Source organism: Neophocaena asiaeorientalis, unplaced genomic scaffold, assembly GCF_003031525.2.
Source record: "Neophocaena asiaeorientalis asiaeorientalis breed wild unplaced genomic scaffold, Neophocaena_asiaeorientalis_V1.1 scaffold438, whole genome shotgun sequence".
Taxonomy (NCBI): Eukaryota; Metazoa; Chordata; class Mammalia; order Artiodactyla; family Phocoenidae; genus Neophocaena; species Neophocaena asiaeorientalis.
This window is the reverse complement of record NW_020173491.1, coordinates 7,931,449-7,959,211: the sequence shown is the minus strand read 5'-3', so window position 1 is coordinate 7,959,211 and position 27,763 is coordinate 7,931,449. Positions and strand designations below refer to the sequence as shown.

The 27,763-nt window shown below is 42.4% G+C and overlaps 1 protein-coding gene across 2 annotated transcripts; it reads right to left on the bottom strand.

The window, feature by feature from the left end:
- Window positions 1–170: 170 nt before the first annotated feature.
- On the bottom strand, window positions 171–27,763 carry CFAP263 (cilia and flagella associated protein 263). Of its 2 annotated transcripts, none has more exons than XM_024747452.1 (9): window positions 27,559–27,763; window positions 25,273–25,399; window positions 24,129–24,290; window positions 21,420–21,575; window positions 20,367–20,447; window positions 17,831–17,986; window positions 13,236–13,343; window positions 1,664–1,819; window positions 171–335 (listed from the first exon to the last, which is right to left on the bottom strand). In XM_024747452.1, exons 1-9 carry the CDS (start codon window positions 27,657–27,659, stop codon window positions 207–209), a joined length of 1,176 nt encoding a protein of 391 aa, XP_024603220.1. In that variant the 5' UTR covers window positions 27,660–27,763; the 3' UTR covers window positions 171–206. The 2 variants fall into 2 exon arrangements, with proteins under 2 accessions (XP_024603220.1, XP_024603219.1); XM_024747451.1 differs by having other exon boundaries at window positions 188–335; window positions 13,236–13,385; window positions 27,559–27,750.

The window sequence follows — 27,763 nt, the reverse complement described above, 5'->3', positions numbered from 1 at the left end:
ACTAAACGTGGGCTAACAAGTGTCAAACCATTAGAGTGCCCTGTGGTTCTTTCAGTGTTTATGGTTCCCGGAGTCAGGCTGTGAAAACACTCCCCGGGGGCCGATGTGGCCTGGGAGGTGACCAGCAACCTGGCTGGAGAATTGGGGACACCAGCCAGCACAGGGAACAGTGAGAGGACCCCATGACTAGAGAGGAGCTGATTACTTTAATGGATCACTTTTTGGTCGGCAGCCGTCGCCTCCCTCTGGCTATTTCCCAGGGGGCAAATTGCCCGCAACTGCTCATTGGTGATTTTCATTTTATTCCAAGCCTTGCGGTAGCCTTTTAAGGACATCTGCAAAAGGGAGAAAGAGGGAGGAGGGAGAAGGTCATTTGGGACAAACAGATTGTGCCTATTCTACCTGCATCCAGCCCTGTGATGGTATGGATGACCTCGTATATGGGGCAGTGTCTGCTTGCGTGCGGCGGACGCAGGCCACCTTGGGGCATCTGGAGGACTTTTCTAGAGCTTGTCTCTGTTCCATGAAGTGAGAAGTTGCAGGTTCCTTCTGTACTTCTTTGCTACTTCTTAGCCCCAGATGTGATGGGCCCAAGCATGGATCCTAATTTACTTTCCTGCTGCCAAGTGACCACTATAAGGGCAGGTAAACGCTCTGTGGAAAATGGAGCTGGGGTCTAGATGTGAGAATGCCAAGCTTCCCAAGTGACCTGACTGGGTTTTTAAGCTACCCTAAGGATGTCTTAAGTGCCCTCAGTGTGCAACCTGGTCTGTGGCAGTCTTGGTGCTTTCCTTTTTTTTGATGCCAGCATATCATTTGCACTTTTCCTTTTTCTCTTCCATGGCTTACAAGGGGCAAGGGTGCTTCTGTGCACACTGTACCATATGAAAACGCTATGGGGTTAGTCAACATCAAAAACCCATGGCAAATATGTAAATGCATGGAATCGGGTTCTGAGTGATATTAAAATCCATTATTGGGCTTCCCTGGTGGCACAGTGGTTGAGAATCTGCCTGCTAATGCAGGGGACACGGGTTCGAGCCCTGGTCTGGGAGGATCCCACATGCCACGGAGCAACTAGGCCCATGAGCCACAACTACTGAGCCTGCGCGTCCGGAGCCTGTGCTCCGCAACAAGAGAGGCCGCGATAGTGAGAGGCCCGCGCACCGCGATGAAGAGTGGCTCCTGCTTGCCACAGCTAGAGAAAGCCCTCGCAGAGAAACCAAGACCCAACACAGCAAAAATAAATTAATTAATGAATAAACTCCTACCCCCAACATCTTAAAAAAAAATCCATTATTATCTCAATTTTTAAAAACTGGCTTCTCCATGTATAAAATAGCAATCACTGAATTATCAATGGTTGGGAGAGGGATTCAGAAGCTTCCAGAGATCAATAAGAAAACAAGCAACTAAAAACACACCATTACTAGAGTCTCTTCCTGATAACCTGAAAAGACTGTCCCTAACAAGAAAAAGAAACTTTAAGGAAAAAAAAAAAAAAAGCCATCTTTATTTTGGTGTAAGAGTCGAAGCAACGGCTGAGATTTCTCACAGGTATTACGTGTCTAAAATCCTGTATTCTTACCTCAGCAAACAAAATCCTAAACAAAAATGTGAGGGCCATAAGATATCGCGGGTCTTGGGACTTCCTGTAACTCACCTCTGCAATCTCCACTTTCCTCTCCCACATCCCGATGGCCTTCTCCAGGTCCCTGTTTCGGATCTTCTCCCGGACGTACATCATCACCTGTGGCACTCGGAACTCAGACAGCTGCTTCCGGAGCTGCTTGTTCAGAGCCATGGCCTTGGCCCGGTCCTGGGTTGGGAAGGACCAATTAAATGTGGGGCTCCCTCGCAGTTCTAGCCTCCTGGGACTTACTGGCCCTGGCATCTCTCCCCAGTTTCAATGTAGTTCTAAAAATAATGTTTACATTTTCAAAGGAGTGGGTGAAATCACAAGATTCTTTTTCTTTACAGATCGTGACATTTTCGTCCAGTTTAGAAACATTAAGTAAAGTCTAAAACAGTCTTTTTCCCTCCCTTCCTTCCTTTCTTCCTTCCTCCCTTCCTTCCTCTATTAAGGAATATGCTTTAGTTTTGATTGCTTAGGGGCTTTTTTTGCTTTTTAAGTATACTTTGATTAGATCAATTTCAATTCATTTTCCTGTCTTTTTTTTTTGGCAGAATACACCTAACATAAATTTTCCCATTTTAACCGTTTTTAAGTGTACAGTTCTGTGGCATTCACAGAACAATTCACATTGTTTTGCAACCTTTATCACCAGCCATCTCCAGAATTTTTTCACCTGCCCCAACTGAACCTCTGTACCCATTAAACACTAACTCCTCAAACCCCTCCCCATAGGCCCCGGCAACTACCATTCTATTTTCTGTCTCCATGAATGTGACTACTCTAGGTACCTCATATAAGTGGAATCATACAATATTTGCCCTTTTGTGACTGGCTAATTTCACTTAGCATAAATGTCTTCAGGGTTCATCCATGTTGTAGCATGTCAAAATTTCTTTCCTTTTTAAGGATGAATAATATTCATCCTTAAAAGAATATAAATAAAACAATATATTCTATTATATGCATATACAACTCACTTTGGTTATTCACTCATCTGTCGATGGACACTTGAGTTGCTTCTACATTTTGGCTATTGTAAGTAATGCTGCTACAAACATGGGTGTACAAATACCTGTTGTTCAAGTTCATGCTTTCAATTATTTTGGGTATATACCTGGAAGACAACTTGCTGGATCATATGATTATTCAATTTTTTGAGGACTCTGTCTTTTTACATTTCGTTTTCAAAAATTATTATACAGTAAAATTAACTAGTCTTTTTCTTCCGAGTGGCTTTTTGAATTAGCATTGTCCTTTTAACAATTGTTTTGAATAGGCAATACGTTCAATTCAAATGGTATAAAAGTACATAGTGACAAGCTCCCAACCCACCCTTGTCCCCAGCCACACAAGTCCCCTTCCAAGAAGCATACACTGTTTTTAGGTTTCATGCATCCTTCTAGAAATCTATATCCATACAAACATATATGTTTACCTTTCTGACCCAAAGAGTAGCCAATTCTATTCACTTTCATTCATCCAAATTTTTCCTTCCACTCAATACATATTGAAGATTCTTCTGTATCAACACATAAAGAATTTACTCATTCTTTTTAACAGCTTCCTAATTTTCCATTGTATGGATGTACCATACTTTAACAGGTCCCCACCAACAGTCACTTAGCTTCTCCATCTCTTGCTATTACAACGAGCAGTGCTGTGCTTACAAATTTTCTGGGTATACATCATTTTGTAAAAATGCAAGTACAATATATCAGTAGGATAAGCTACTGAAAGTGAAATTGCTTATTCTAAGGCAGTGGTTCTCAACCAGAAGCTATTTTGCCCCCAGGAGACATTTGGCAATGTCTGGAGACATTTTTGTGTGTCACAATTAGGGGAGTGCTACTGGCATAGGGTAGGTCGAGGCCAGGGATGCTGCTAAACACCCTGCAATGCACAGGATGGCCCCCACAACGAAGAATTATCTGACCCGAAATGTCAGTAGGGTCTAGGTTGAGACACCCTGCCCTAAGCATATGTGTATGTACGGTAAATGGTGCTAACGTGCCTTCTATTATAATGATGAAGCCAATTATACTTCTGCAGCAATGTTTGAGACTGCCTGTTTTCTCCATTCTCGCAACACAATCTTACTTTTTCATCTTTGTCAATCTAACAGAGGGAAAATGGTACCTCATTATAGCTTTTATTTTCTGTTCCTTATGAGCAAAGAGGAACATTTTTCATATGTTTAAGATTTTTTAGCTTTTCTGTTTAAATCTTTGGCCCAGTTTTTTCCTATTTTTTGTTAGATTTTTCTTGTTAATTTATAAGACATTTATCTTTTAAGAAAATTAGCTCCTTCTGATATTAATACAATATTTTTCCAGTTACTTATCTTTGGGCTTCGCTTATGATGGTTTTTGCCATGCAGAAAATTTTTTATTTTTATATAGCTGACTTTATTGATTTCATGGTTTATAGCTTTCACATTTTAAAAGTCTTCCATATTCCAAGATTACGATAAAAATGTTCCCATTATATAAGTTCAGGACTTGAATGGTTCTATTGTTAACATTTAAATCTCTGATACGCCTGGATTAATTTTGCTATTACATATAGTTCCAAATTAATTTTTTCCTAAATGGCTACCCAGTCATTGCAAATCATTTATTGAATAATCTGTTGTCTCTCATTGCAATGCTACCTTTATCACAAACTAAATGTATCAATATCAAAACTATCAGAAACTTGATCATATACATATCATATATGGTCTGTATTAGAGTTCATCATATGGCTTACGTTTTTTTCTTTTATCTTCCCATCTATTCATGGACTTGTTTTAAATACTGTAACTTCATAACACGTTTCAGTATCTAGTAAGGCTAGTCTCCTCCTTATTAAGAATTTTGGGGATATTCTTATTTATTCTTCCAAAAGAATTTTTGAGTCAGTTTACTTAAGCCTTTAAAAAAATCTCCTTGTGGGACTTCCCTGTTGGTCCAGTGGGTAGGACTCCACGCTCCCAATGCAGGAGGCCTGGGTTCAATCCCTGGTCAGGGAACTAGATCCTGCGTGCATTCTGCAACTAGGTGTTTGCGTGCCGCAACTGAGAGTCCACGTGCCGCAACCAAGAAGTCTGCATGCCGCAGCTAAGAAGCCCGTGTGCCATGACTTAAAAAGATCCTGCATGCCATGACTGAGGATCTCAAATGCTGCAATTAAGACCCAGTGCAGCCAAAATAAATAAATAAAAATTTAAAAAAATCTCCTTGTTATTTTAATTGGAATACTATTATTTCACAGATCAACTTAAACAGAACTAACATTTTTTATGATGTTGAATCTTCCTAACCTAGTATTGTATTTTGATTCCTTGCTGTGACACTGGCATCACCTGGGAATTGGGTGAACATGCAAAGTCTCAGGCCACCCATACCTATCCAATCAGAATCTGCTTTTAACAAGATCCCCAGGTGACTGTTTGTCACCTTCTCGTTTGAGAAATGCTGTTTTAACCCAATAAAATTATTTTTTTATCAACTTTTTTTCAGAATGCAACAAAAATTTGTCAGGAAGTGTTCAGTGCATATCTATTATCGGTCTAGCATGACATACAACAGTGGGGAGACCTAAAAATGTACCCAGAACCATCAGTGGACACTCCTGTGAGAATGATGATTACAGAATACCTAAGATAAAATATAATGAAGTAGCAAGAATTAAAGCATTAAAAAATAGGTACTAGCTATGAGGGATACACTGAGAAGACCCGGGACTGCAGTCCCTATGCAGCACCCCACTTGTAGAGCAGGGGTGAAACTACAGGAAAGACAGGCCACTGTTTCCACACCCAGCTCCAGTGCAATGGTACAGAAATTTTGCCCAAGGGGAGAGGCTGTAAAATATAAAGCTCTGGAACGCTGCCTAAGAAGGTGAACTTTATTTGGATCAGAGTGTGGGGAGTTCATGTTAAAGACTTTGTGGAAAACAATGGAGATCTTTGGGGTGAGCAATTAAGATCAATCTGATAGTTCCATATTAGTAGCAACAAGCAAAAAGTAGATTAGCTAGATGTTTAACTTAACCAGAGAAAGAGACAATTAAGAGCCTTATGGGGTTAGAGCAAGCCTCAATGACTGGCAACACTTTGCCCCTGTGACAGGGCCTGACTGTAATTAGATCAGAATGTGGAACAATTCACGTCTCAGGGTGTTAAAGCAATAGAGCAATTAGCTAGTAATTAATAGAGGCTAACAGCTAGGTGTGACACCAATAGAGGTAGACTGGCAAGAAGTTTAGCTAGAAGATGGAGGAGTTAAAGAGAACTAAGCTGAAATCACCCTGGTTGTCAGGGAGATTGTATCCATGATCAAGGCTGTACCCTCTGGGGAGCCACATCAGAGGCTACTAACAGCAGGAGAAATAGACCTTACTGAATTAGTCCAGCCAAATTAGTACACAACAAACAAAAACAATGACAAGACCAAGATCAGTATCTGGTGATGCTAAAGTATATTATCTAAAAAGTCCAGTATTCAACAAAAATTATGAAATAGGAAAGAAACAAGGAAGTGTGACCCACACCCGGAAAAAAGCAGGCAACATAAACTGCCTTTCGGAGAATCCAGATGGTGGACTTAGCAAAGTCTTTGAAGCAACTATTATAAAGATGTTCAAAAAACGAAAGGAAACCATGTTTAAAGAATTAAAAGAATATATGATGATAGTGTCTTATCAGAGAATATCAATAAAGAGGTAGAAATTATTTAAAAAATAAAAAGAAGAACCAAATAGAAAATCTGGAGTCTTTCCAAACAGAATGAAAAATTCACTAGAGAGGATCAACAGTACATTTAAGCCAAGAGAAGAAATAATCAGTTAACTTAAGGTAAGTTGATAGAGATTATGCAATATGAAGAGCACAGAGAAAAAAGAAGAAAGAAGTCTTGGAGAAATGTGGAACACCCCTAAGCGCACCAACACACATGAAAACTTCTCACATCCACAAACTTCAACAAACTCCAAGTAGGATTAGTGCAAAGAAATCCATGCCCAGATACTTTGTACCCAAAATGTTGACTGACAAGGCAAAGAGAATATATTGAAAGCAGCAAGAGAAAACAATTCATCACATACAAGGGAAGCCCAATAAGATTAATAGCTGACTTCTCATCAGAAACAAAATGGAGGCCCAAAGGCAGTGGGATGACATATTCTAAGTGCTGAAAGGAAAAAAAAAAAACTGTCGACAAAGAATCTTACATCCAGCAAAACTATCTTTCAAAAATGCAAGAAAGCAATGAGCAAGCAGACCCAGATCTTGGTTTCCAATATTAATCAAATAAAAAGACCCAAAACTTCTTGGAGAAATGGCTAATTCTAGGACTGGGGCAGGAAATATACAAGAAGAGCCTGGAGCATCTTCCAGTTCCAGAAGGGAAAGAGGTGCTCAAAACAAAACACACACACATACAACAACAACAATAACGACCCACAAAAATGGGGATAAACCAGAGGAACACAGAACCTGACTGAAAGAGCTCTCAATAGCCAACTGGAACAATGGGAGCAACAAAATAAATAATGTTAGATTATAAACCAATATATATAATTAATATTCATGAATTGATGCTGATATAAATAAATAATTTTTAAAATAAACAAATGGGGTAGAATTGATAAATCTCTCACAGAGAAGAATTCCAAAAAATTTATAACCCCTACTTCTTAAGCGTGGCCTGCACACAGGACCTTCCTTCCAAAGAGTAAAGTCTGAAAAGTGGGAAAGAGTAACTTTGCAGTCGAGAAACCTGTGGAACACCATCTCAGCCAGATGATCAAGGTTAACATCAGCAATGAAAAGTCTTGTTGACAGGATGCTCCCTTGATATGATGTGATGAAAATAGCACTTTACTTCTGTAGAACAAGGCTACATCCAAGAAAACAAATAGCACAAACACAGGTAATTATGGAGGTAATTATTAAAAAAACAGCATAATTGCATATTTTCCTTCTTTTAACTGACTTTAAAAGCATTTTCATAAAACAATATGTATAGAATTTTATATTGGACCTATAACATATAAAATGTAATATATTTGACAATAATAGCACAAAACCAGGCTGAAATGAATCTGTATTTGAGTAGGAAGATAACACCAGATGGTAACTCAAATCTACAGTAAGAAGTGAAGAGAACCACACAAGTGGTAAAGGAAGGTTAATGTAACAAATTCTATGAACATACTGCATCTCCTTTCTTCTTTCAGCTTTTGGATCCCTTCCTCACACCATTTATAAAGTAACTCACAATGCATTGTAACCTAAATTTAAGACCTATAAAAGTCTTAAGAAGAGACATAGGAGGGACTTCCCTGGTGGCACAGTGGTTAAGAATCCACCTGCCAATGGAGGGGACACGGGTTTGAGCCCTGGGCTGGGAAGATCCCACAGGATGTGCAGCAACTAAGCCCGTGCGCCACAGCTACTGAGCCTGTGCTCTACAGCCTGTGAGCCACAACTACTGAGCCTGTGCACCACAACTACTGAAGCCTGTGTACCTAGAGCCTGTGCTCCTCAACAAAGGAAGCCACTGCAACAAGAAGCCCGCACACCACAACGAACAGTATACCCCGCTCGCCACAACTAGAGAAAGTCCTCATGCAGCAACAAAAACCCAACTCAGCCAAAAATAAATAAATAAAATAAATAAATTTATTTTAAAAAAATACTGGGCAAAGGCCTTGAATAGACATTTCGGCAAAAATGACAGACATGTGGCCAAAAAGCATATGAAAAGATGCTTCATGTCATCAGTAATCAAGGAAATTCAAATCAAAACCACAATGAAATACCACTTCACACCCACTAGGACAGCATTAAAAAAAACACCTGAAAATAACAAGTGTTGGTGAACACGAACAGAAATTGGAACACTCACACGTACATTTTCTTTCTTTTTTTTTTCTTTTTGCGGTATGCAGGCCTCTCACTGTTCTGGCCTCTCCCGTTGCAGAGCACAGGCTCCAGACGCGCAGGCTCAGCGGCCATGGCTCATGGGCCCAGCTGCTCCGCGGCATGTGGGATCCTCCCAGACCGGGGCACGAACCTGTGTCCCCTGCATCGGCAGGCGGACTCTCAACCACTGCACCACCCGGGAAGCCCCACTTTCTTTTTTTAAGTTATAGGAATTTTCTTTATATTTCCACTCAACTTTCATGTATTTCTTTTTCTTATTAGTCATCCATTTTCTACACATCAGTATATACATGTCAATCTCAATTGCCCAATTCATCACACCACAATCCCCACCCCCTGCCACTTTCCCCCCTTGGTGTCCATGCATTTTTTCTCTACTTCTGTGTCTCAATTTATGCTCTGCAAACCAATTCATCTGTACCATTTTCTAGGCTCCACATATATGCGTTAATATACGATATTTGTTTTTCTCCTTCTGACTTACTTCACTCTGTATGACAGTCTCTAGATCCATCCACCTCTCTACAAATGACCCAATTTCATTCCTTTTCTGGCTGAGTAATATTCCATTGTATATATGTACCACAACTTCTTTATCCATTCGTCTGTCAATGGGCATTTAGGTTGCTTCCATGACCTGGCTATTGTAAATAGTGCTGCAATGAACACTGGGGTGCATGTGTCTTTTTAAATTATGTTTTTCTCTGGGTATATGCCCAGTAGTGGGATTGCTGGGTCATATGATAATTCTATCTTTAGTTCTTTAAGGAACCCCCATACTGTTCTCCATAGTGGCTGTATCAATTTACACTCCCACCAACAGTGCAAGACACTTCTCTTTTCTCCACACTCTCTCCTGCATTTGTTGTTTGTAGATTTTCTAAGAATGCCCATTCTGACTGGTGTGAGGTGATACCTCACTGTAGTTTTGATTTGCATTTCTCTAATGATTAGTGATGTCGAGCATCCTTTCATGTGTTTGCTGGCAATCTGTATATCTTCTTTGGAGACATGTCTATTTAGGTCTTCTGCCCATTTTTGGATTGGGTTGTTTGATTTTTTGATATTGAGCTGCATGAGTTGCTTGTATATTTTGGAGATTAATCCTTTGTCAGTTGCTTCATTTACAAATATTTTCTCCCATTCTGAGGGTTGTCTTTTCATCTAGTTTATGGTTTCCTTTGCTGTACAAAAGCTTTTAAGTTTCATTAGGTCCCATTTGTTTATTTTTGGTTTTATTTCCATTACTCTGGGAGGTGGATCAAAAATATCTTGCTGTGATTTATGTCAAAGACTGTTCTTCCTATGTTTTCCGCTAAGAGTTTTATAGTGCCCGGTTACACTTACATCTCTAATCCATTTTGAGTTAATTTTGTGTATGGTGTTAGGGAGTGTTCTAATTTCGATCTTTTACATGGAGCTGTCCAGTTTTCCCAGAACCACTTATTGAAGAGACTGTCTTTACTCCACTGTATGCTGTAGGTTCCCTCTATGCCCACTTTCTGGAGAGTTTTTATCATAAATGGGTGTTGCATTTTGTCCAATGCTTTTTCTGCATCCATTGAGATGACCATATGTTTTTTCTTTTTCAATCTCCCATAGGTTTTGGATCGTCGTGTTTTCATTGTCATTTGTGTGTAGGTATTTTTTGATCTCCTCTTTGATTTCTTTTGCTTGTCTGTAAAGCTTTTGATTTCTCCATCGAATCTGAATGAGATCCTTGCCAGGTAGAGTAATCTGGTTTGTACATTATTCCCTTTCCTCTCTTTAAGTATATCATGCCACTCCCTTCTGGCTTGTAGAGTTTCTGCTGACAAATCAGCTGTTAACCTTATGGGAGTTCCCTCGTATGTTATTTGTCATTTTTCTGTTACTGCTTTCAATAATTTTTCTTTGTCTTTAATTTTTGCCAATTTGATTACTATTTGTCTCGGCGTGTTTCTCCTTGGGTTTATCCTGTATGGGACTCTCTGTGCTTCCTGGACTTGGGTGGCTATTTCCTTTTCCAAGCTGGGGAAGTTTTCGACTATAATCTCTTCAAATATTTTCTACGGTCCTTTCTCTCTCTCTTCTCCTTCTGGGACCCCTATAATGCGAATGTTGTTACATTTAATGTTGTCCCAGAGGTCTCTTAGGCTGTCTTCATTTCTTTCCATTCTTTTTTCTTTATTCTGTTCCACAGCAGTGAATTCCACCACTCTGTCTTCCAGGTCACTTATCTGTTCTTCTGCCTCAGTTATTCTGCTATTGATTCCTTCTAGTGTATTTTTCATTTCAGTTATTGTATTGTTCATCTCTGTTTGTTTGTTCTTTCATTCTTCTAGATCTTTGTTAAACATTTCTTGCATCTTCTCGATCTTTGCCTCTGTTTTTTTTCCGAGGTCCTGGATCATCTTCACTATCATTATTCTGAATTCTTTTTCTGGAAGGTTGCCTATCTCCATTTCATTTAGTTGTTTTTCTGGGGTTTTATCTTGTTCCTTCATCTGGTACATAACCCTCTGCCTTTTCATCTTGTCTATCTTTCTGTGAATGTCACATGTGTGCATTTTTTAAAATCTTAATCATTTTATTCAGAGCAATTCCTGGCACATAAGTATTGTTGAAGGGTTGCATGTATGACTACAGGATAGCAGATTCATGGCTGTGAATAAATCAAGTGATTAAGATCTAAGAGTCTGAGCCTGGGCTTGAATTGCTGATCTGCACGTAATAGAGGTGAGACTTGGAAAAAGTAAACTTAATATTTCTGTGTCTGAAGTTATATATACAATGAAATGGGGATAAAAATGTTACTTGCATCAAGTTTATTATAAGGATTAAATAAAATAAATAACTTTGTGACACATGTACATTTTTGATGGGAATGTAAAATGGTGCAGCCACTTTGCAAAAGAATTTGGCAGTTCTGTAAATGTTAAACCTAGAGGTACCATATATACACCCCACAATTCCACTGTTAGCTATATGTCCAAGAGAAAAGAAAACATATATTCACACAAAAACTTGTACATGAATGTTCACAGCAGCATTATTCAAAATAGCCAAAAAACGAAAACAACACAACTATCGATCAAACTGATGAATGGTTTAAACAAAATGTGGTACATGCAAGGAAACATTATTCAGCCATGAAAAGAAACAAGTACTGATACATGCTATAACATGAATCTTGAAAATATTATTAAAGTTAAAGGGTCACACTGTATGATTCCTTTTATATGAAAGGTTGACAAAAGGCAAATTCACAGAGACAGAAAGCTGATTAGTAGTCACCCATGGCTGCAGGGTGGGAATGAGGTGAGGTGAAATGGAGGATTTCTAATTGGTCCGGGGTTTCTTTCTGAGGTGACGAAAATGTTCTAAAATAATTATGCTGATTGTTACACAACTCTGTAAATATACTATAAACCACTCAAATGTACACTTTAAATTGGTAAGTTATTTGATATATGAATTATATCCCAACAGAGCTGTTTTTTAAAAAGTTAAGAAAATGAAAATATACTAAGTAGTGAATGCTGGGCTTTAAAAAATTGATTTCATGTTTTACTTGTAATCTAAAAAATATCATCCCAAACAAAGAAGTACCACAGGAATTCTGCATGGAAAGAGCACACAGACTTTTGCTTCACCTTTGTTACCAGCCACTGCAGTGAGACCGACTTTTTTGCAAAGGATACTGGTTCTCCTTCAAGGATACGATGTGGATGCCATGGCAAAACTGAGTCGGATGTAGTAATCCTGTGGCTTTTTGGCCATTGTAGGCAGGTTTGGGGCTACACATGCTGCTGGGGACACTTCAGACTCATTCAAGGCAATGATAGTAATAACTGAAATAATGGCTTTAAGAGGTTGACAAAGCATCGTCCTATCTGATTACCGCAACAAGGGCTGTGACGTCTTTTTCACAGACGTGGAAACAGTTCTAATTCAAAGGCTTGCTCAAGGCTAGAGACTGGCAACACAAACCTGATGCCAGGCCTTCTGAATACAAGTCCAGGGCTCATTTTCCGTCACCTTGCCCCCAAAGTCTCCTTTGAGTCATATCCTAGGTGCGTGTAACTGGTGGAAATTCAACTCTATGTGTTCAACAAAATAATGAGAGCACTCAATCCCAATGCAGATATCGGGAGCTCAGATGACACCACACATTTTCACATGGTGACCACAGGCCCTGGAGTGGGCCTGGGACAGAGGTCACAGGTCTGCCATCTGAGCATCTGCCGTACCAAGTGAGAGCTCCATGTTTAAAGAGCTTTCTCTCCTTTACACAGAAAGTTATATTTTGCTATGTGTTCTTTTTCTCATATCAGTTACATTATTACATGCATCATACATTTTTTTTGCCAGATTGAATACACTACACTTTGAATGTGGTACCTTATGGGTCACTTATGGAATTCTTGAGAGTCATCTGGACTCTGTAGTTCCTAGATGATTTCATGATTTCTGACACTAGATTCTAACCCGGCAGTAAAATGCAACACCATGGACTGGAGCCTCCAGGGGCCACTTTCTCATTTGATGGCCCAGAGCTATTTTGGTTTTTATGATCTAGGCTTTTCTACACAAAAACCAAGGTGGCCTAGATCGTGGTGAACGCTGACCCGAGCCCTTGCAGACAGAAGGAGAAAAACACCAGAAACAGTATGTTTTACCCTCTCCTACCTCCTCTACTTGCAGGGTTTCTTTTTCAACTTTTTCGAGTAACTCTTTTCTCAACAAGAACTCTTTGTCCAGATTGACGGACATTTCCATGGCTCGGTGTAGCTTGCTCTGAAATATAACAACACAGCAAGTCTTGAGCAAAGATGATTGCTTAAAACTATAGGAAGGATAGACAGACAAACAGCTCTTTATTAAGCAGGAGACTAGAAGCACCAACCAGGAACTTGGGCCTGCCCTTCTCATGGCTGCCCAGATTTTCAGAATCCTGGTGTCTAAGTGGCAGGGGAGGAGAGGACCTCGGGAGGCTTGTCCTCACCTGCAAAGTAGCCAGATACACCTGGGCCCAAATCCCACCCCACCACTTACTAAAAGAACCTCTCTTAACTAGGGCTAGTTGCCTTGCAGGGTTGTAGAAAGGCTTAAGGGAGACAAACCTGGTAAAGTGTTGAGCACAGTGCCTGACACACGGAGAACCCATGGCAGACGGCCGCCATCACTACCTCACTTGGATGAAGAGGTGGATGCTACTGTGAGGCCACTGTACAGGTGAGGGAGCTGACTTTTAGGGAGGTGAAACAACTTCCCCAGGGTCACAGAGACAAGGGGGAGCCAGGTTTGATCCCAGGCAGCGTGACTTCACAGCCCATGGACTCCACCACTGTCTCCAAAGCCTATGAGGACTGGGCATGCTGGTGCTGGAGAGTTTCTGCAGGAGCTGCTCCACAGCTTCCTGTTGCATCTTTTGCTGCCGCCCCTCATCAGCTCCTCCCTGGCCCCTGCTTCTTAGGTTTGCCCCCTTTGGACCTCCATCTACTAATGGTGAAGAGTCAACCTGGAGGAGTTGGGATGTGCTCTGCTTGGCTGAGGAGGAGGGGGCTGAGGGAGAGAAGCCAGTTACTCCAGGGGGCTGGCCAACAAACCCTGAGAACCCACGCAGGCACTGGTCGGCAAAACAACCTAGGCCCAGCCACCAAGAGGCCGGCTCACAGCCCTGACGGAGGTACAAGAAGAAATGCCAAACTGCAACTGTGCCAAGCACCAAGAGTGCATGGGCACTGGTCCCGAAGGTTTCCCTGGGGGAAGGGATGCTGGAAAAAGAGAGGTCAAGTCAAGTATGTCTAGGTAAGAGGGGTGGGAAGAACGTTTCAAGCTAAGGAAAGAGCCTTGGGAGAGGAGGGTCCAAAAGGAGCCGGGGAAAGGAGGGTACTGGGGCAATGCCTGAAGGTATCAAATCTCAGACCTGGCAGAAAAGCCTGGAGCCACCTGCCTGGGGGAACTTAGAGCACCTGGAGCCACCTCCCTCCCCATTCCTCTCCTCTCCAATCCCTTCTTTAAGGCTCATTTCCTGTTCCACATCTTGCATGAAGTTGCTCTTCTGAGGAAAGCAAAAGTGGGTAAGAGGTCAGGCTGAGGGAGTCAGCTGTGGGGAAGGGAAGGCAGGACAGGTCTTCACTGCACACCAGCCAGTCAGGTGGGAGAAAAGGAGAGCAGAGGGAAAACAGTCATTCACCCAACAACTTAGAGAGACAGTTAGAGACACAGGGCAGGAAAGAACGGAAGCTCGAGGCAGCCCCTGGCTCTGCTGGGGCGGGGCCTTCAAGGAGGTGTAATGAGAGTAATTTGGGATCCTGAGCCGGATGATGGTCATTGAGGCAGCTACTTCTGAAAAGGCATGTTAGCTTTCTGTTGCTGTGTAACGAATTATCACAAATTTTGTGGCTTAAAGTAACACACGTTTATTATCTCACAGTTTCTATAGATCAGAAGTCCAAGCACAGTGTGGCCGGATTCTCTGCCCAGGGAGCGACCCACCGTGTGGGCCAGGGCTGGGTCTTATCTGGACCTGGGGTCCTTGCCAAGCTCACAGGTTGTTAGTGGGAAGCATTTCCTTGAAGTTGTAAGACCGAGCTCTCCATTTTCTTTCTGGCTGTCAGCAGGAGGTGGCCCTCGGCTCCTGGAGGCCGCCCTCAGACCCTTTCCATGTGGTCCCTCTATCTTTGAGCCGGCAATGGAGAAGTTCTCATCCAGAGAATTCCCTTCATGCTTCAAATCTCTGCCTTCCTCATCCAGAGAAAACTCTCTACTTTCAAAGGGCTCATGTGATTAGGTCAGACCCACTGGGATAATATCCTCATCTCAAGGTCAAGGGTGCCCTCTAATCTAACCTAATCATAAAGCAGAATGGAACCTAATAACAGAATCCGTCGTATCCAGAGCCCTGGGCATTGTGCAGGGTGAATACACCAGGGGGCGGGGAGTCTTGGGGGACATCTTGGAATTCTATCTAACACAAGGCACCACTAGTTTATACACGGATCACTAGTTTACAGTCAGTTAAGAGCGACACCTCAAGGCTGTAGTCACGTGCTTATATTCTATCAGCCTGCATCAGGCAGGGCTTTGAAGGCATAGCAGAGAAAAAGGGTTGACTGAGACCCACTCATAAAACTCATAGAAGAGAAGAGACCATGTCTGTCTCCTTCACAGCTGTACCCTCAGCACTTAGCCCTGCGCCTGGCATGCCGTAGGTACTCAGTACATTTGTTAATAGAGGAAAATGTCCCCTGCATCGGCAAGCGGACTCTCAACCACTGCGCCACCAGGGAAGCCCTATTCTATATATTTTTAATGAGGTCTCATACTTGGGTGTTTGACATTTGTATGAAAGTGATCCCTTCCATCCCCTAAACATACACCTGAATTTTTAGCAGTTTTTGACAATACACGCTGAGCACCTGCTTTGGCCAGGCCCTGTCCTCAGCGCTGGGGACACATCACAGACCAGCCAGAGGTCTGTCCTGGTGGTAAGTCACAAAAACCTGCTTCTGAGAGGCGACACATCGGCCCATAGTCCCCAGTAGAGTCCCCATTCAAACCCAGGTGAGGCCGGACTCTACAACCCACAGTTGTTGGGCCCTGTTTCCCCCAGGAGGCCTGAGAACTGAGACACGGAAAAGTGAGCCTGCTTCTCTTTCAGCCCCTCGCTGTGTCACCTTAGGACTCCAGCAGGCATCTCCTCCCAGCTCCACCATCTGCTTGCTATTATTCTAAACAGGCCTACAGGCATGCTGGCCCCTGGGATTCTGACTGGAATGGCTCCCATTCTGCCCACCGTAGCCTGTGTTGCCGCTGCTTGGGTGTCACAATCAATAGGCACTGTGCATTTAGATGTCCTAAGCAGCGCAAGCCCTGGACCTAGCTGTTGCATTTTATAAACCAGTAGCTCCACTCCAAAGCCCTGGCTTTCCCCCACAAAACCAGACTGGCCCTGTGCCACTCAGTTGATTTCTCAGGATAAGATCAAGGTCCAATGTGATGTAACCACGTACCTCGAGGCTCTCCAGTTGGACACATGAATTTCAGAATGTGAGCACGGCCTTGTGTACACACGTTATGCCAGGGGAAGGCAGTTGGGTGAGGTGGGACACGCACTGGACTAGGAGTCCAAGCTCTGTCACAAACATGTTGCTTGAATCCGGCAATTACTCTGCCTCTTTTGGCCTTCAGTTTTTCATTTGTAAAAGGAAAATGCTGGACAAACATAAACCTAGTCTAAACACATTCGAATTCACATTTTTAAATGACACTGTGTGGGCCAAATGAAGCTTACCTGTGAGCTACCTAAGCCCGTGGCCGCTTTTGCCACCTAGACACTAGGCCAGGGGTCAGCAACCTTGCTCTGTAAAAGGCCAGATAGTAAATATTTTAGGCTTTGCAGGCCAAGGGGCAAAATTGAGCATGTTGTGTAATTACCTACACTAACAAGAGAGAAAACAAATTTCCACAAATGTTTTATTGATAAAATTCAAAATATAATAATCAAGTATAATATTTTGGAATGCAGGTTTACTATTGAGGAGAATGAAATTTCTCGGGGAGAAATCAATTTTGCTTAATTGGGTTTCAAAGGGAGTGTCCTCTATCAAATCAGTTGCAAATGTTCTTCTGTAAAAACCATCCTTAGCTCCCAGACCAGTGAGCAGGATACACGGGCCCACAGTTAGCTGACTATTGCATCAGACAGCTGCCAGCAGGGTCACCAGGCAGCCTGGTCTGCTGAGGACAGGCCATGCTCATACCCACAGTTTCTGCTTAATTATCAATAGTGCCTCTTTCTCTACAAAAAGGGTTCTGTGTGGATGAGGAATTATTTAGTAGTTTTCTGATTTATAGCTAAGATGATTTCCTTTGCAGGGTTTTAAGCAAGGAAGTGCTTTTACACACTAAATTAAACAGGGCCCTAAATGTGGCTGGTTATCAAAACTCACTGTGCATAAAAATCATCTGGGAGTTAAGGAAAAAAAAAAAAAAGATGCATGGCCCTCACCCCCTAATTCAATTGGTCAGGGTTGGACTAGAGAGTCTGTCTAATCTTTAAAAAAAACAAAAGGCTCCTTGGATGGTTCTAATGCACAGCCAGGATTGTGGGGACATCCGGAGTATTTTAGGAGACATGGCTTCGTCGGGAGAAATCAGAGAGCAACAGGGAAGTGAAGGACGCCTAGGCTCTCAGTGAAACCACAGTGGTGCCCTAGTACCTCTCTGTGGCTGGAAAGGTAGGCACAGGAAGCCCCGAGGACCAGCGCGGACCTTACTTTGTACGCGTTAAGGATCTGCAGGGTGTTTCTGGATACCAGCTTCAGCTGGATCAGTTCTTGATTCCTTGCTTTAATTGTCTCTAAAAACTGAGCATTCTCGATCTTCAGCTGCTGAAAGTCAACATCGTGGAGGGACTCTCCCACCTCTTCCTTCTACAGCTCAGAGAGAGGAAACAATGTGAGGTTGTGACTTCTGAATGTATGGCTCGCACCTTGCAATTCCTAGTGAGCTTTTGGAAGTCAGTCATCATTCAGTCATTCAACAGACTTGGAATGGGGATCTGCTTGGTGCCAGGCATGGTGTTAGGCCCAGGGATAGAGATCTGAGTAAATATGATACTCCCATACTCAATGACAGTTCACAGACAGGTCATAGCGTGGTGTAGTGGGACACACAGGGGCAGAGGGCAAACAGAAGCCCCTCAGCCAGCCCAGAATAGAATGGAAGGCTGGGTCAGGGGAGGCTTTCTCCAGGAAGTGGTGCCTCAACAGGGCTGTGTAGGAAGAAAGGCCATTTAAAGGTTGTTTTTAACCTGGAAAACCCAGGACAAGCAGCCCATAAACGTCCTTCCTTTGATCCCATGACATTTCTGCATGGGGGGTGTATCAGTGCACTGGGTTCACTCCCCAGCCCTGGTCCCACCTTACCTGCCCCACCAGGTCTGTGCCATCTTACATTTGTGGTACACAAGAGCCAAACTCAGGTCTGTTCCCCATCGCCATGTGCTACTCATGCTGTACTACCTCCTAGAAGGCATCTTCTTCCCTTTCCCCCCAAAACAACAGAACAATTTCCTTAAGCCCCAACTGACCCACCCTCTAGCTCAAATGCTCCCAGCCCATCTTCCACACCAGAGGGCAACCCCTCCCTCCACGCAGCCTCCTGAGACTGTGGCTCCTGGTCCCTGCCACTGTTTCCTCTGTATGGCAGTTATGCATCCATGCCTTTTCTCACCATCACCACTCCCTGCTAGCCTGCGAGCCTGCGAGGGCAGGACCACATCAGTGTCATCTCTGTGTAGCAATGGCTTTTAGGTTAAAGGTCATCCATCTGCTTCCCCTCTCACGCTTCAGGATGCCTGAGCTTGCATGAAGCCCAGAGAACTAGGAACTCAGCATCAGAAGGCAGCTCAGCTGGGGCCACGTTCTTTCTTACGCTGAACTCAACTCTCCTTGGCTGACACTTTCACCCCAACCCAGTTCCACCCTGGGGGCCCTCCCAAGCAGTATGTTCTCTTCCCCGCAGTGGCCAGAGCACTCGGAGACAGCAGCCATGGCCCTTGTGGGCTCCTCCTCCTTGGCCCCATCAGTTGCAGGTCCTCTGATGTGCTTTCTCTCCCCTTGCTCTCCATTCCCTCTCCTACGTGGACTCTAGTTTACAGATTCTTTCACGTGTGGCACTCGCCCTGAGACACAGTGCTCCAGGTGGGCTACTCAGAACAGAGTGCCGTGAGACCACTCTTTTTTGGAGGGCACTGTGGAGTGCAGTCTAGGCTGCAGCACCGCCCCCAGCTGAGCGGACTTTATCAGCTTCTCCATGACTAAGCCACCCAGCACCTGTGCAGATATTTGGGGGGATCAAAGTGGAGGACCTTATGTTTGTCCTTAGTCACCTCGTGTGTTAAAGTTGTCCCAGCCTGTTGAGCCTTTGGGATCCCAGGTCAATCAAGCAGTAACTCCCAGACATCTTAATTCTCCTGCCCAACTCTGTGTCACTGACAGTGGCCACCTCTGATGCACATGCCATCAGCACCCATATAATGAATTAATAACAAAAATATTGAGCTAAAAGAGGATGTAGCTATGTAACCACTTTCTAGAGGCCCTGTGCCATGTCTGCCTTACCACCCTTAATCAGGAGCCTTTAAGGTCAGCTGTTCAAAGACTTACCAAGGCATACTACTAACTGTGCCACCCAGGCCACATTCCCCAAAAGGGTCAATAAGTATGTCATGAGGGTCTTTTAAATTCAAGCCAACTCCATCTACAGATTTGCCAGCACAGAAACTGTATTAGTTTCCTGTTGCTGCTGTAACAAATGACCACAAATTCAGGGGTTTAAAACAACATAAATGTATTATCTTATAGCTCATGAGGTCAGAAGTCTGAAATGGTTCTTTGGACTAAAATCAGGTGTTGGCAGGGCTGCATTTCTTCTGGAGGCTCAAGAGGAGAATCTGTTTCCTTGCCCTTTCCAGCTTCTGCAGGTAGCCTGCAACCTTTGTTCATAATCCCTTCCTCTATCTTAAAAGTGCATCACTCTGATCTCTGCTTCCATTACCAAATCTTCTCTGACTCTCATTCTCCTGCCTCCCTCTCATCAGGACCCTTGTGATTACATTGGACCCACTCAGATAATCTACAATAAACTCCCCATCTCAAGATCCTTGACTTAATCACACCTGCACCATCTTTATGCCACGTAAGGTAACATACTCACAGACTCCAGGAATTAGGACGTGGACATCTTTGGGAAGACGTTGTTCTACCCACCACAGTAACCTTAAAAAAAAAGAAAGACAAAGCCACATACCTGCCTCAATTGTAAAAGCATCTTTTTCCTCTGGACTTTGAGAGAGACATTTTTCAAACATAATTCATCCTTCATATTATCCTGAAAAATAAAAGCAAATTTTAATCCATTGCTCTTCTTCTTCCCTGTTGGTTTGAAAAGTTGGCAGGTCTGGGGCTGCAAAACTAAACCTTGAGCCCTAACATTCAGTCACCTATTTTTAAGTCTTTTATGGCTACTCAAGCTGGTGTTGCTATGCTATTTTACTCATGACCAAGAAGCAGAGGAAACTGTGTCTGCTCCATACAAATTTTCTATTGATTTTAAATTCAAGATGACTTGGGTATATCTTTAGGTATAGGGGCCTTTACTGACAAAATGATTTATGATTCTTTGGTCCATTATTCTCTTTGTAATTTACATAATTTTTATTACATATAACATGTTACAGTTAGTGACTCTACCTATCTCCAGGATCCAAAGTTTGATATGCTACAAAACCTTTGGAAAAGAAGGAGCATTTTATGTCTCATTCTTACAATAATGGAACTCAAAGAAATTAAGATTTACTTGTCGCATGCCACGTAGTCACCTGACTAGATAGACTCACACCTTTCTCAAGATACCATCAGATCTTGAAACAAACAGCAAAATACAGTAAGTCCCCTACATAGGAACGAGTTCCATTCCGAGAGCGTGGTCATAAGTCCAATCTGTTTGTACGTCCAACAAAGTTAGCCTAGGTACCCAACCAACACAATCAGCTGTATAGTACTGTACTGTAGGTTTATAACGCACGTTCACACCTTTGAAAGTTGGCAACTTGAAGGTTCCTATGTAGGGGGCTTACATACGGTCTGAGATACTATGAATATTCATCCTGCCTGACTGATTTTAGACTTGATAAATTTGCATTTTAAGACACACATGCTGTGAGGGACACAAAAAATCTGCATATGTGGGCAGCATTTACAGTGGACCAAATGGAGTGGGGCTGCCTCACGTGGGCCACTTCTGTGTCATCGTTCTATGAATCTATTTCCCCTTCTAAGCTCTAACCTCCTGCCCACTCACCCTCCGGCGGTTCATGTCCTCAAAGTACTTCATCACTTTCTGAGTGGCCAAAATACTCCCTTTCTTCTTGGATATGGTCTTTAGAATATCTTTTTCAAACTCATGCACTTCTCTCTGAACTTCAGTCCACCGAATTTCAGCTTCCTCAACGATAGCCTGGGGGAGCCAGCACAAAGAGAGAACAGTTTACAAAATTTCTCAAGGGTATAGCCGTCTAAAGAAACCTAGACGTATTGGGTGACCTATTTGTGTCCCAATGCATAACGTTTCTTAGTCTTAGAAAGAGATCCTTAAGATACAAATTGGACAATACGAATATTATTATTTAAAAGCATGCCTCTAAAAAGTTATAGTCTCGATGTAAAGGGGAAGAACAAACAAAAACAGGGCTTTGGGACTTCCCTGCTGGTGCAGTGGTTAAGAATCTGCCTGCCAATGCAGGGGACACAGGTTCAAGCCCTGGCTTGGGAAGATCCCACATGCCGCGGAGCAACTAAGCCCATGTGCCACAACTACTGAGCCCTCGTGCCACAACTACTGAAGCCCGCACACCTAGAGCCCATGCTCCGCAACAGGAGAAGCCACCGCAATGAGAAGCCCGCGCACCGCAACAAAGAGTAGCTCCCTCTCGCCGCAACTAGAGAAAGCCTGCGAGCAACAACAAAGACCCAACGCAGCCAAACATAAATAAATTAAAAAAAAAGAAAAGAGGTGATGAGGGTGGATTTAAAAAAAAACAAAAACCAAAAAAAAAACAGGGCCCTGGGTATCTCCAGAAATATGTATTTCCATATCTGAAACATTATTTATCCATTAAAAATTATAACATTAATATCATATCATATATATAAAAAATATCTGGAAGGCTATACGCCAAAACATTAACCACAATCATATCTGGAAAGATGGATTAGTGGGGAGGCAAAGAAGCACTCTGTAATTTTAAAAAAGATGCTATAAATGAATCTATGTATTGATATGGAAAGATATTATTAAGTGAAAAGTATGGTTTATAAAATAATATGATACCTTTTTATAACAAAATTCATACACACATAGAAAATAATATAAATTCTAGGAGAAAAATACAAGAGCCAAATACAAGTCTTAGGTGGTAAGACTGTGGATGTTTTCAAATGTTCCTCTTTTAGCTTACCTGTATGTTTAAATTTTGCTACAACAGAGATTGTCTTTAAATAAGAAAACACAAACACACATACATTATTTTAAAGAATGAAATGAGTAGCTGCAGAGCAAATTATCTTTGTTCAGGCTTTTTCACTGGGCACCAAGAAGCAAAAGCATCTTCCTTCTCCGGCTGGCGTCTGGCCCCAGCCTCCTCCCTTCCCATCATCTTCACAGGCCAGAACATCCATCCACATTAAATGCTACTTCCTATGCATCGCTCTTCTGCTCAGTTATCCTCACTGGGGTCCTGATTTCTAAGACATCAGAGAGAAGCCCCTCTGCTTGGCTTTCAAGGTCTCACAGCCCTACTCGACCTGATTTCCTACCATAGCCCCCAAAGCACCCTCTTCTCTAATCACACCAGCCTCCTCAAGGTCCTAACTTGCCATGTTCATTCCTACCTCCACTTCCTTGTTCATGTCATTCACCTTACCTAGGGTGCCCTTGTCTTCCTATTCCTTAAACAAATGCCACCATTCTTCAAGGTCATGCCAAGTCCTATGTCCAACCCCACCTCCTCAACACAGTCTTCTTTGACCACTCTAGCCCACATCGTGATGTTTAATCACACAGTCTAGCATGTCAGGACAAAGCTACCACATCCTGACCTCCTTTAACATGTTAGAATTCAACGATGCATGTTTGGGAAGAGAAAGAAGAGAGGGGAAAGGGCAGGAGGGAGGGAGAGAGGGAGAGAGGGAAAGAAGGATAGGTTTATGCAGTACAGATGATTCTATCAATGGAGACATGAGTCCACTGATCCATCTCTTTCAAGGAAATGAGTGTGATTCTGTGTGTGCCTCCATTTAGAAATGGAAAAAGTTAGAAATAGAACAGAAATACCTATTTTTCATACAACATGGCTACCAAATGCAAGCCAACAACTTCATCCCATGGGCAATGAAGTTAACAGTGATGTTTCTTCTCTGGAGGAAAACTGATTGCAGTGGTCTCCAACAAGACATGAACCATGGTCATGGATGCTGCATATGGAGGGTGACAAGGGATTTTTCACCCAACTCACTGACTTAAACCTCCAGCCCATTTTATTATTAAGAAATTATTATAAATTTTAAGGGCATTTATGGTAATTATGGTTATGGGTTTTTTTTAAAAGAATCCATATCTTAGAGACATATATTGAAATATTTACAGATAAATATATGTTTAAGATTCACTTCATAATAGCCCAGTGGCCTATTACGAGGGGGAAGTTGGTAGGGATATGGAGGGAACAAGAGTGGCCATGCATTTATGACTGTTACGTGTGGGGTTGAATACATAAGGGTTTGCTGTGCTAGCTTCTCTACATTTGTGTATTTTGAAATTTTTCATCTTAAAGAGTTTAAAATTTGATATCTCCTCAAGCAGGTGGTAAGTTCCTTAAAGGTAGGTCCTCAATTTATCTTATCCTACTTGTGTTTCTCTCAAAGCACCAACAGTTGTATGAACATACTATAGGTACTTCTTGCTGAGGCAGAAATGGGGAGCCCAGGGAGGACAGCCTATAGGAAGGTATACCTCGTGATGCTGCAGGTCCCTCTCGGCATTTGCCCTTATGTGCCTTATTTCACTCTTTGTGTCGTCCAGCTCTTTTTGCACAAGCTTGAATTTTTGGTCCATGCTGAGGCCTGTTACACGTTCCAGACTTACGCGGGATTTGGATCTACGCCTGCCTCGTAACTGTAACACAAGAAAAACAAAGCCATTGTCAAATAGGAATTGGCAATAAAGCAGCCTAAGGTGGGCATCGAAACGACCACTCAGGCCTGCTAGAAATCGCTCTGAATGACATCCAGAGAGAACCAATTCAATGTGAAAGGATTCCGGATATTAGGCCTGAGGTGATGTTCATTTCACAAGTCAACCTAAGGCACCGTGCCAAATACTTCAAAGGCCTATGCTTGACAATGAACTGAAAATAAATAAGGGAAAGTGTCTTGAGGGTGGGAAAACTGTGAACCTGCTATAGACTAGCACTCAAGTCAGTGTCAGGGAAAACCTGGAGCTCAGTGCTGCCCAAACTGAACACAGAAGAGAAACTGCATCCGGGGCCACGGGGTTCAGCAGAAACCAAAAAGACAAGAATTTTGGATTTCCTAGGCATTGAAGCCAAAGGTCAAAAGCAGGTGGCTCAGGGAATGTGTGGACCTGAAGATGACATTGTTTGGCCCTCAAAAAAATAGACCTATACACAGTTTTAAATTAAAAAGAAATTAATTACCCACATTTAAAAATCAGAGGTTTCTACCAAAATAATTCAGATTTCCAGCTTCTCTTGAAAAATCAGCTGCTCTGGCAATACCAGGTTGTCTGGCTGTCCCTTTTAGATGAGGGAGGAGCTCTGCAGTGCCCACACCAGGCCCATCTTCACTCCTGTATGTGGCTGGCCAGGCCTTGTACACGTTTGGGTCCCCAGAATGAAGGGAGTTATTTCAAATTAACTAAGATATTCTGTGAGAGTCAATCCACTGTGAGTTGAACCTGATTCCCTTCATACTCATTTGAAAGAGAAACTTTGAAGGGGAAGGAAGAATCAAAAGTAGGACAGTGAGAAAGTCATATGCCACTTGGCCAAGAGGGAACACCAAAAATGGATAACAAACACCACTTGCATCTAAAGGGACAAACAGAATAAAAGAATTCTTAGATCTCTCTTGTGTACCTGTGCAATCTCTGCTCCTGATATTCTAATTTCTGATAATTGTGGAGGTCGCTGGTCCCTGGGCTCCAATTTATTGTAATATTTTTCAAACATCTCTGTCTCAGTTTTGAGAGCAGAGTTTCTGTAGCTGCAAGACAGAAGGTGCCTAAGTAAGTTCCAGCAATAGGAGTTTAAACCCCAAATAACTAGTATTTAACACTTACTAGCTTTGTATGACCTTCTGCAAGATATTTAACCTCTTGGTGCCTCACTTTCCTCATCTGTAAAATGGGAATAATAACAGTACCTATCATCGAGGGTTGTGATAAGAAATGCAAAGACTTTGGGTCAGTGTCTGGCACACAGTAAATGCAATTTAAGTATTCTGTATATTTTTAAAATACATCTAATGAGCCACAAAATTCAGAGCACTGGTATTACAGGCATACTTTAGGGATATTCCAGGTTCAGTTCCAGACCACCTCAACAAAGCACATATTGCAATAAAGTGAGTCATATAAATTTTTCGGTTTTCCAGTGCATATAAAGTTATGTTTATATTATACTGTAGTCTACTAAGTGTGCAATAGCATTATGTCTAAATATATATATATACCTTACTTTGAGAATACTTTATTGCTAAAAAAATGCTAACCATCATCTGAGCCTTCAGTGAGTCATGATCGTTTTGCAATAGTAACATCAAAAATCACTGATCACAAATCACCATAGCAAATATAATAATAATGAAAAAGTTTGAAATATTGCAAGAATTACCAAAACGTGACAGAGACACGAAATGAGCAAATGCTGTTGGAAAAAGCGGCATCAATAGACTTGCTCAATGCAGGGATGCCACAAACCTTCATTTTGTAAAAAACACAATATCTGCAAAGTGCAGTAAAGCAAAATGCAATAAAGTGAGACATGCTTATATATTTTAAATTGCTACAAGTTTCTTCTTCAAGTATCTTCTAACCCATTTGTGAGTTTCCTTCTGAATTACTACTGAATTCTTGAAATTACACACATCCACAATCTTCAGAGGTTTTTCCTTTAGTTTATATTTCTCACCTCTTTCATTTCCAGCACGCAATGGATGAAGTATCCACTAGAAGTCTATTATAAATGGTGGAAAAGCTTTGAATAGATGGTTTTTAAACAACTAGAGATAATAAACCTAGCTTATTCTGTATATGCCAAGATTATGACCCTTTTATGTAACATACATGTATGCTCTAATATGAGTGTGTATAATACACACATATGTATGTAAATGTATATATGAGAGAGAACAGCTCTGATATTTGCATACATTATTGAGCTGAATATCTGTTTATTGAGCTGAAAATTCTGTTTGGCTGAATTTTGAGATTAGTGGGAAAGGATCAACAGAAAAGCCCAATATATCAAAGCATCTTTCTTTTTCAGCATATGTCATGTTCCCAATGTAGGCTGGGGAGTTACACCCGAGTCTTAATCTTAGCACTACCACTGACTAGTTGTGTGACTGTAGGAAAGTGACTTAACTTTTGTGTCTGTTTCCTCACCAACTTTCTAGGGTTATGGGCCATTCTATAAGGTAATATATGCAAAATACTTGGCACATAATAAGCATTCAAAAGATTGTAGCTATTTTAGCAATACTACCTCAATTCTGACCTAAACTATTTATAAATATATTGAAGTAACACCTATTCAGCTGCCAGGCCAGGATATTCTGTGTGAGACCAGTAAGTTGTGCAATTAACCTCAACTACATCATGGAATCCTGACATCCAATTTACTTGCTATAGTAGATACTAAAACAGACTGCTAAAAATACAGAATATTGCGCTAGTCCTTCTTTGCTGTCCACCTCCATGCTTATACTCAGGTTCAGATATAAGTTGCTTCATACTAAAAACATCTCAATAGCCTCCTTTCTATCTGCTGCCACATTAATTTTAGCATAGAATCTTAGCATTGGAAAGGGGCTTAGAGGTCACCTGGTCCAAGCTGCCGCCTCACAGTAGAGGAGCGGCTAAGCACACAGTGTGGCACCAGACAGACCCACCAGGCTGAAGCTCTGGCTTCACCAATTACCCTCTGGGCTTCGCACCACCTTCTTTTTTTGGCTCCACCAGTGGCTTGTTAGCGCCATGGCAGTGGAAACACGGGAATAAAGAGCAAAGGTAAGCGCCTTCCCCACTTTGGGGGTCTCAGTTTCCTCAATGTTCAATGCAGGCTAGGAGCATTCGGTGCTGGACCACGCTCCGGGCCCACACGCTGAGGAGGGACCGCCCCCAGAAGCCGACAGGCTGGTACCTGAGCTCTTCCACCAGCCCACACAGCTGGATAACAGGCAGCTCGCTCTCATCCTGGGTTCGCGCTTCGCTGGCAGAAGTCTGAGAGTCCTCGTCCGTCATCACCGCCGAAGCCACCCTTGTCAAAGCCCCTTGTTAATGCCGAGTGTGGCCGAGAGCGCCGTGGGTCGAGCGGCTACGCGTCACTCTGGCTACGACCTAGGAGT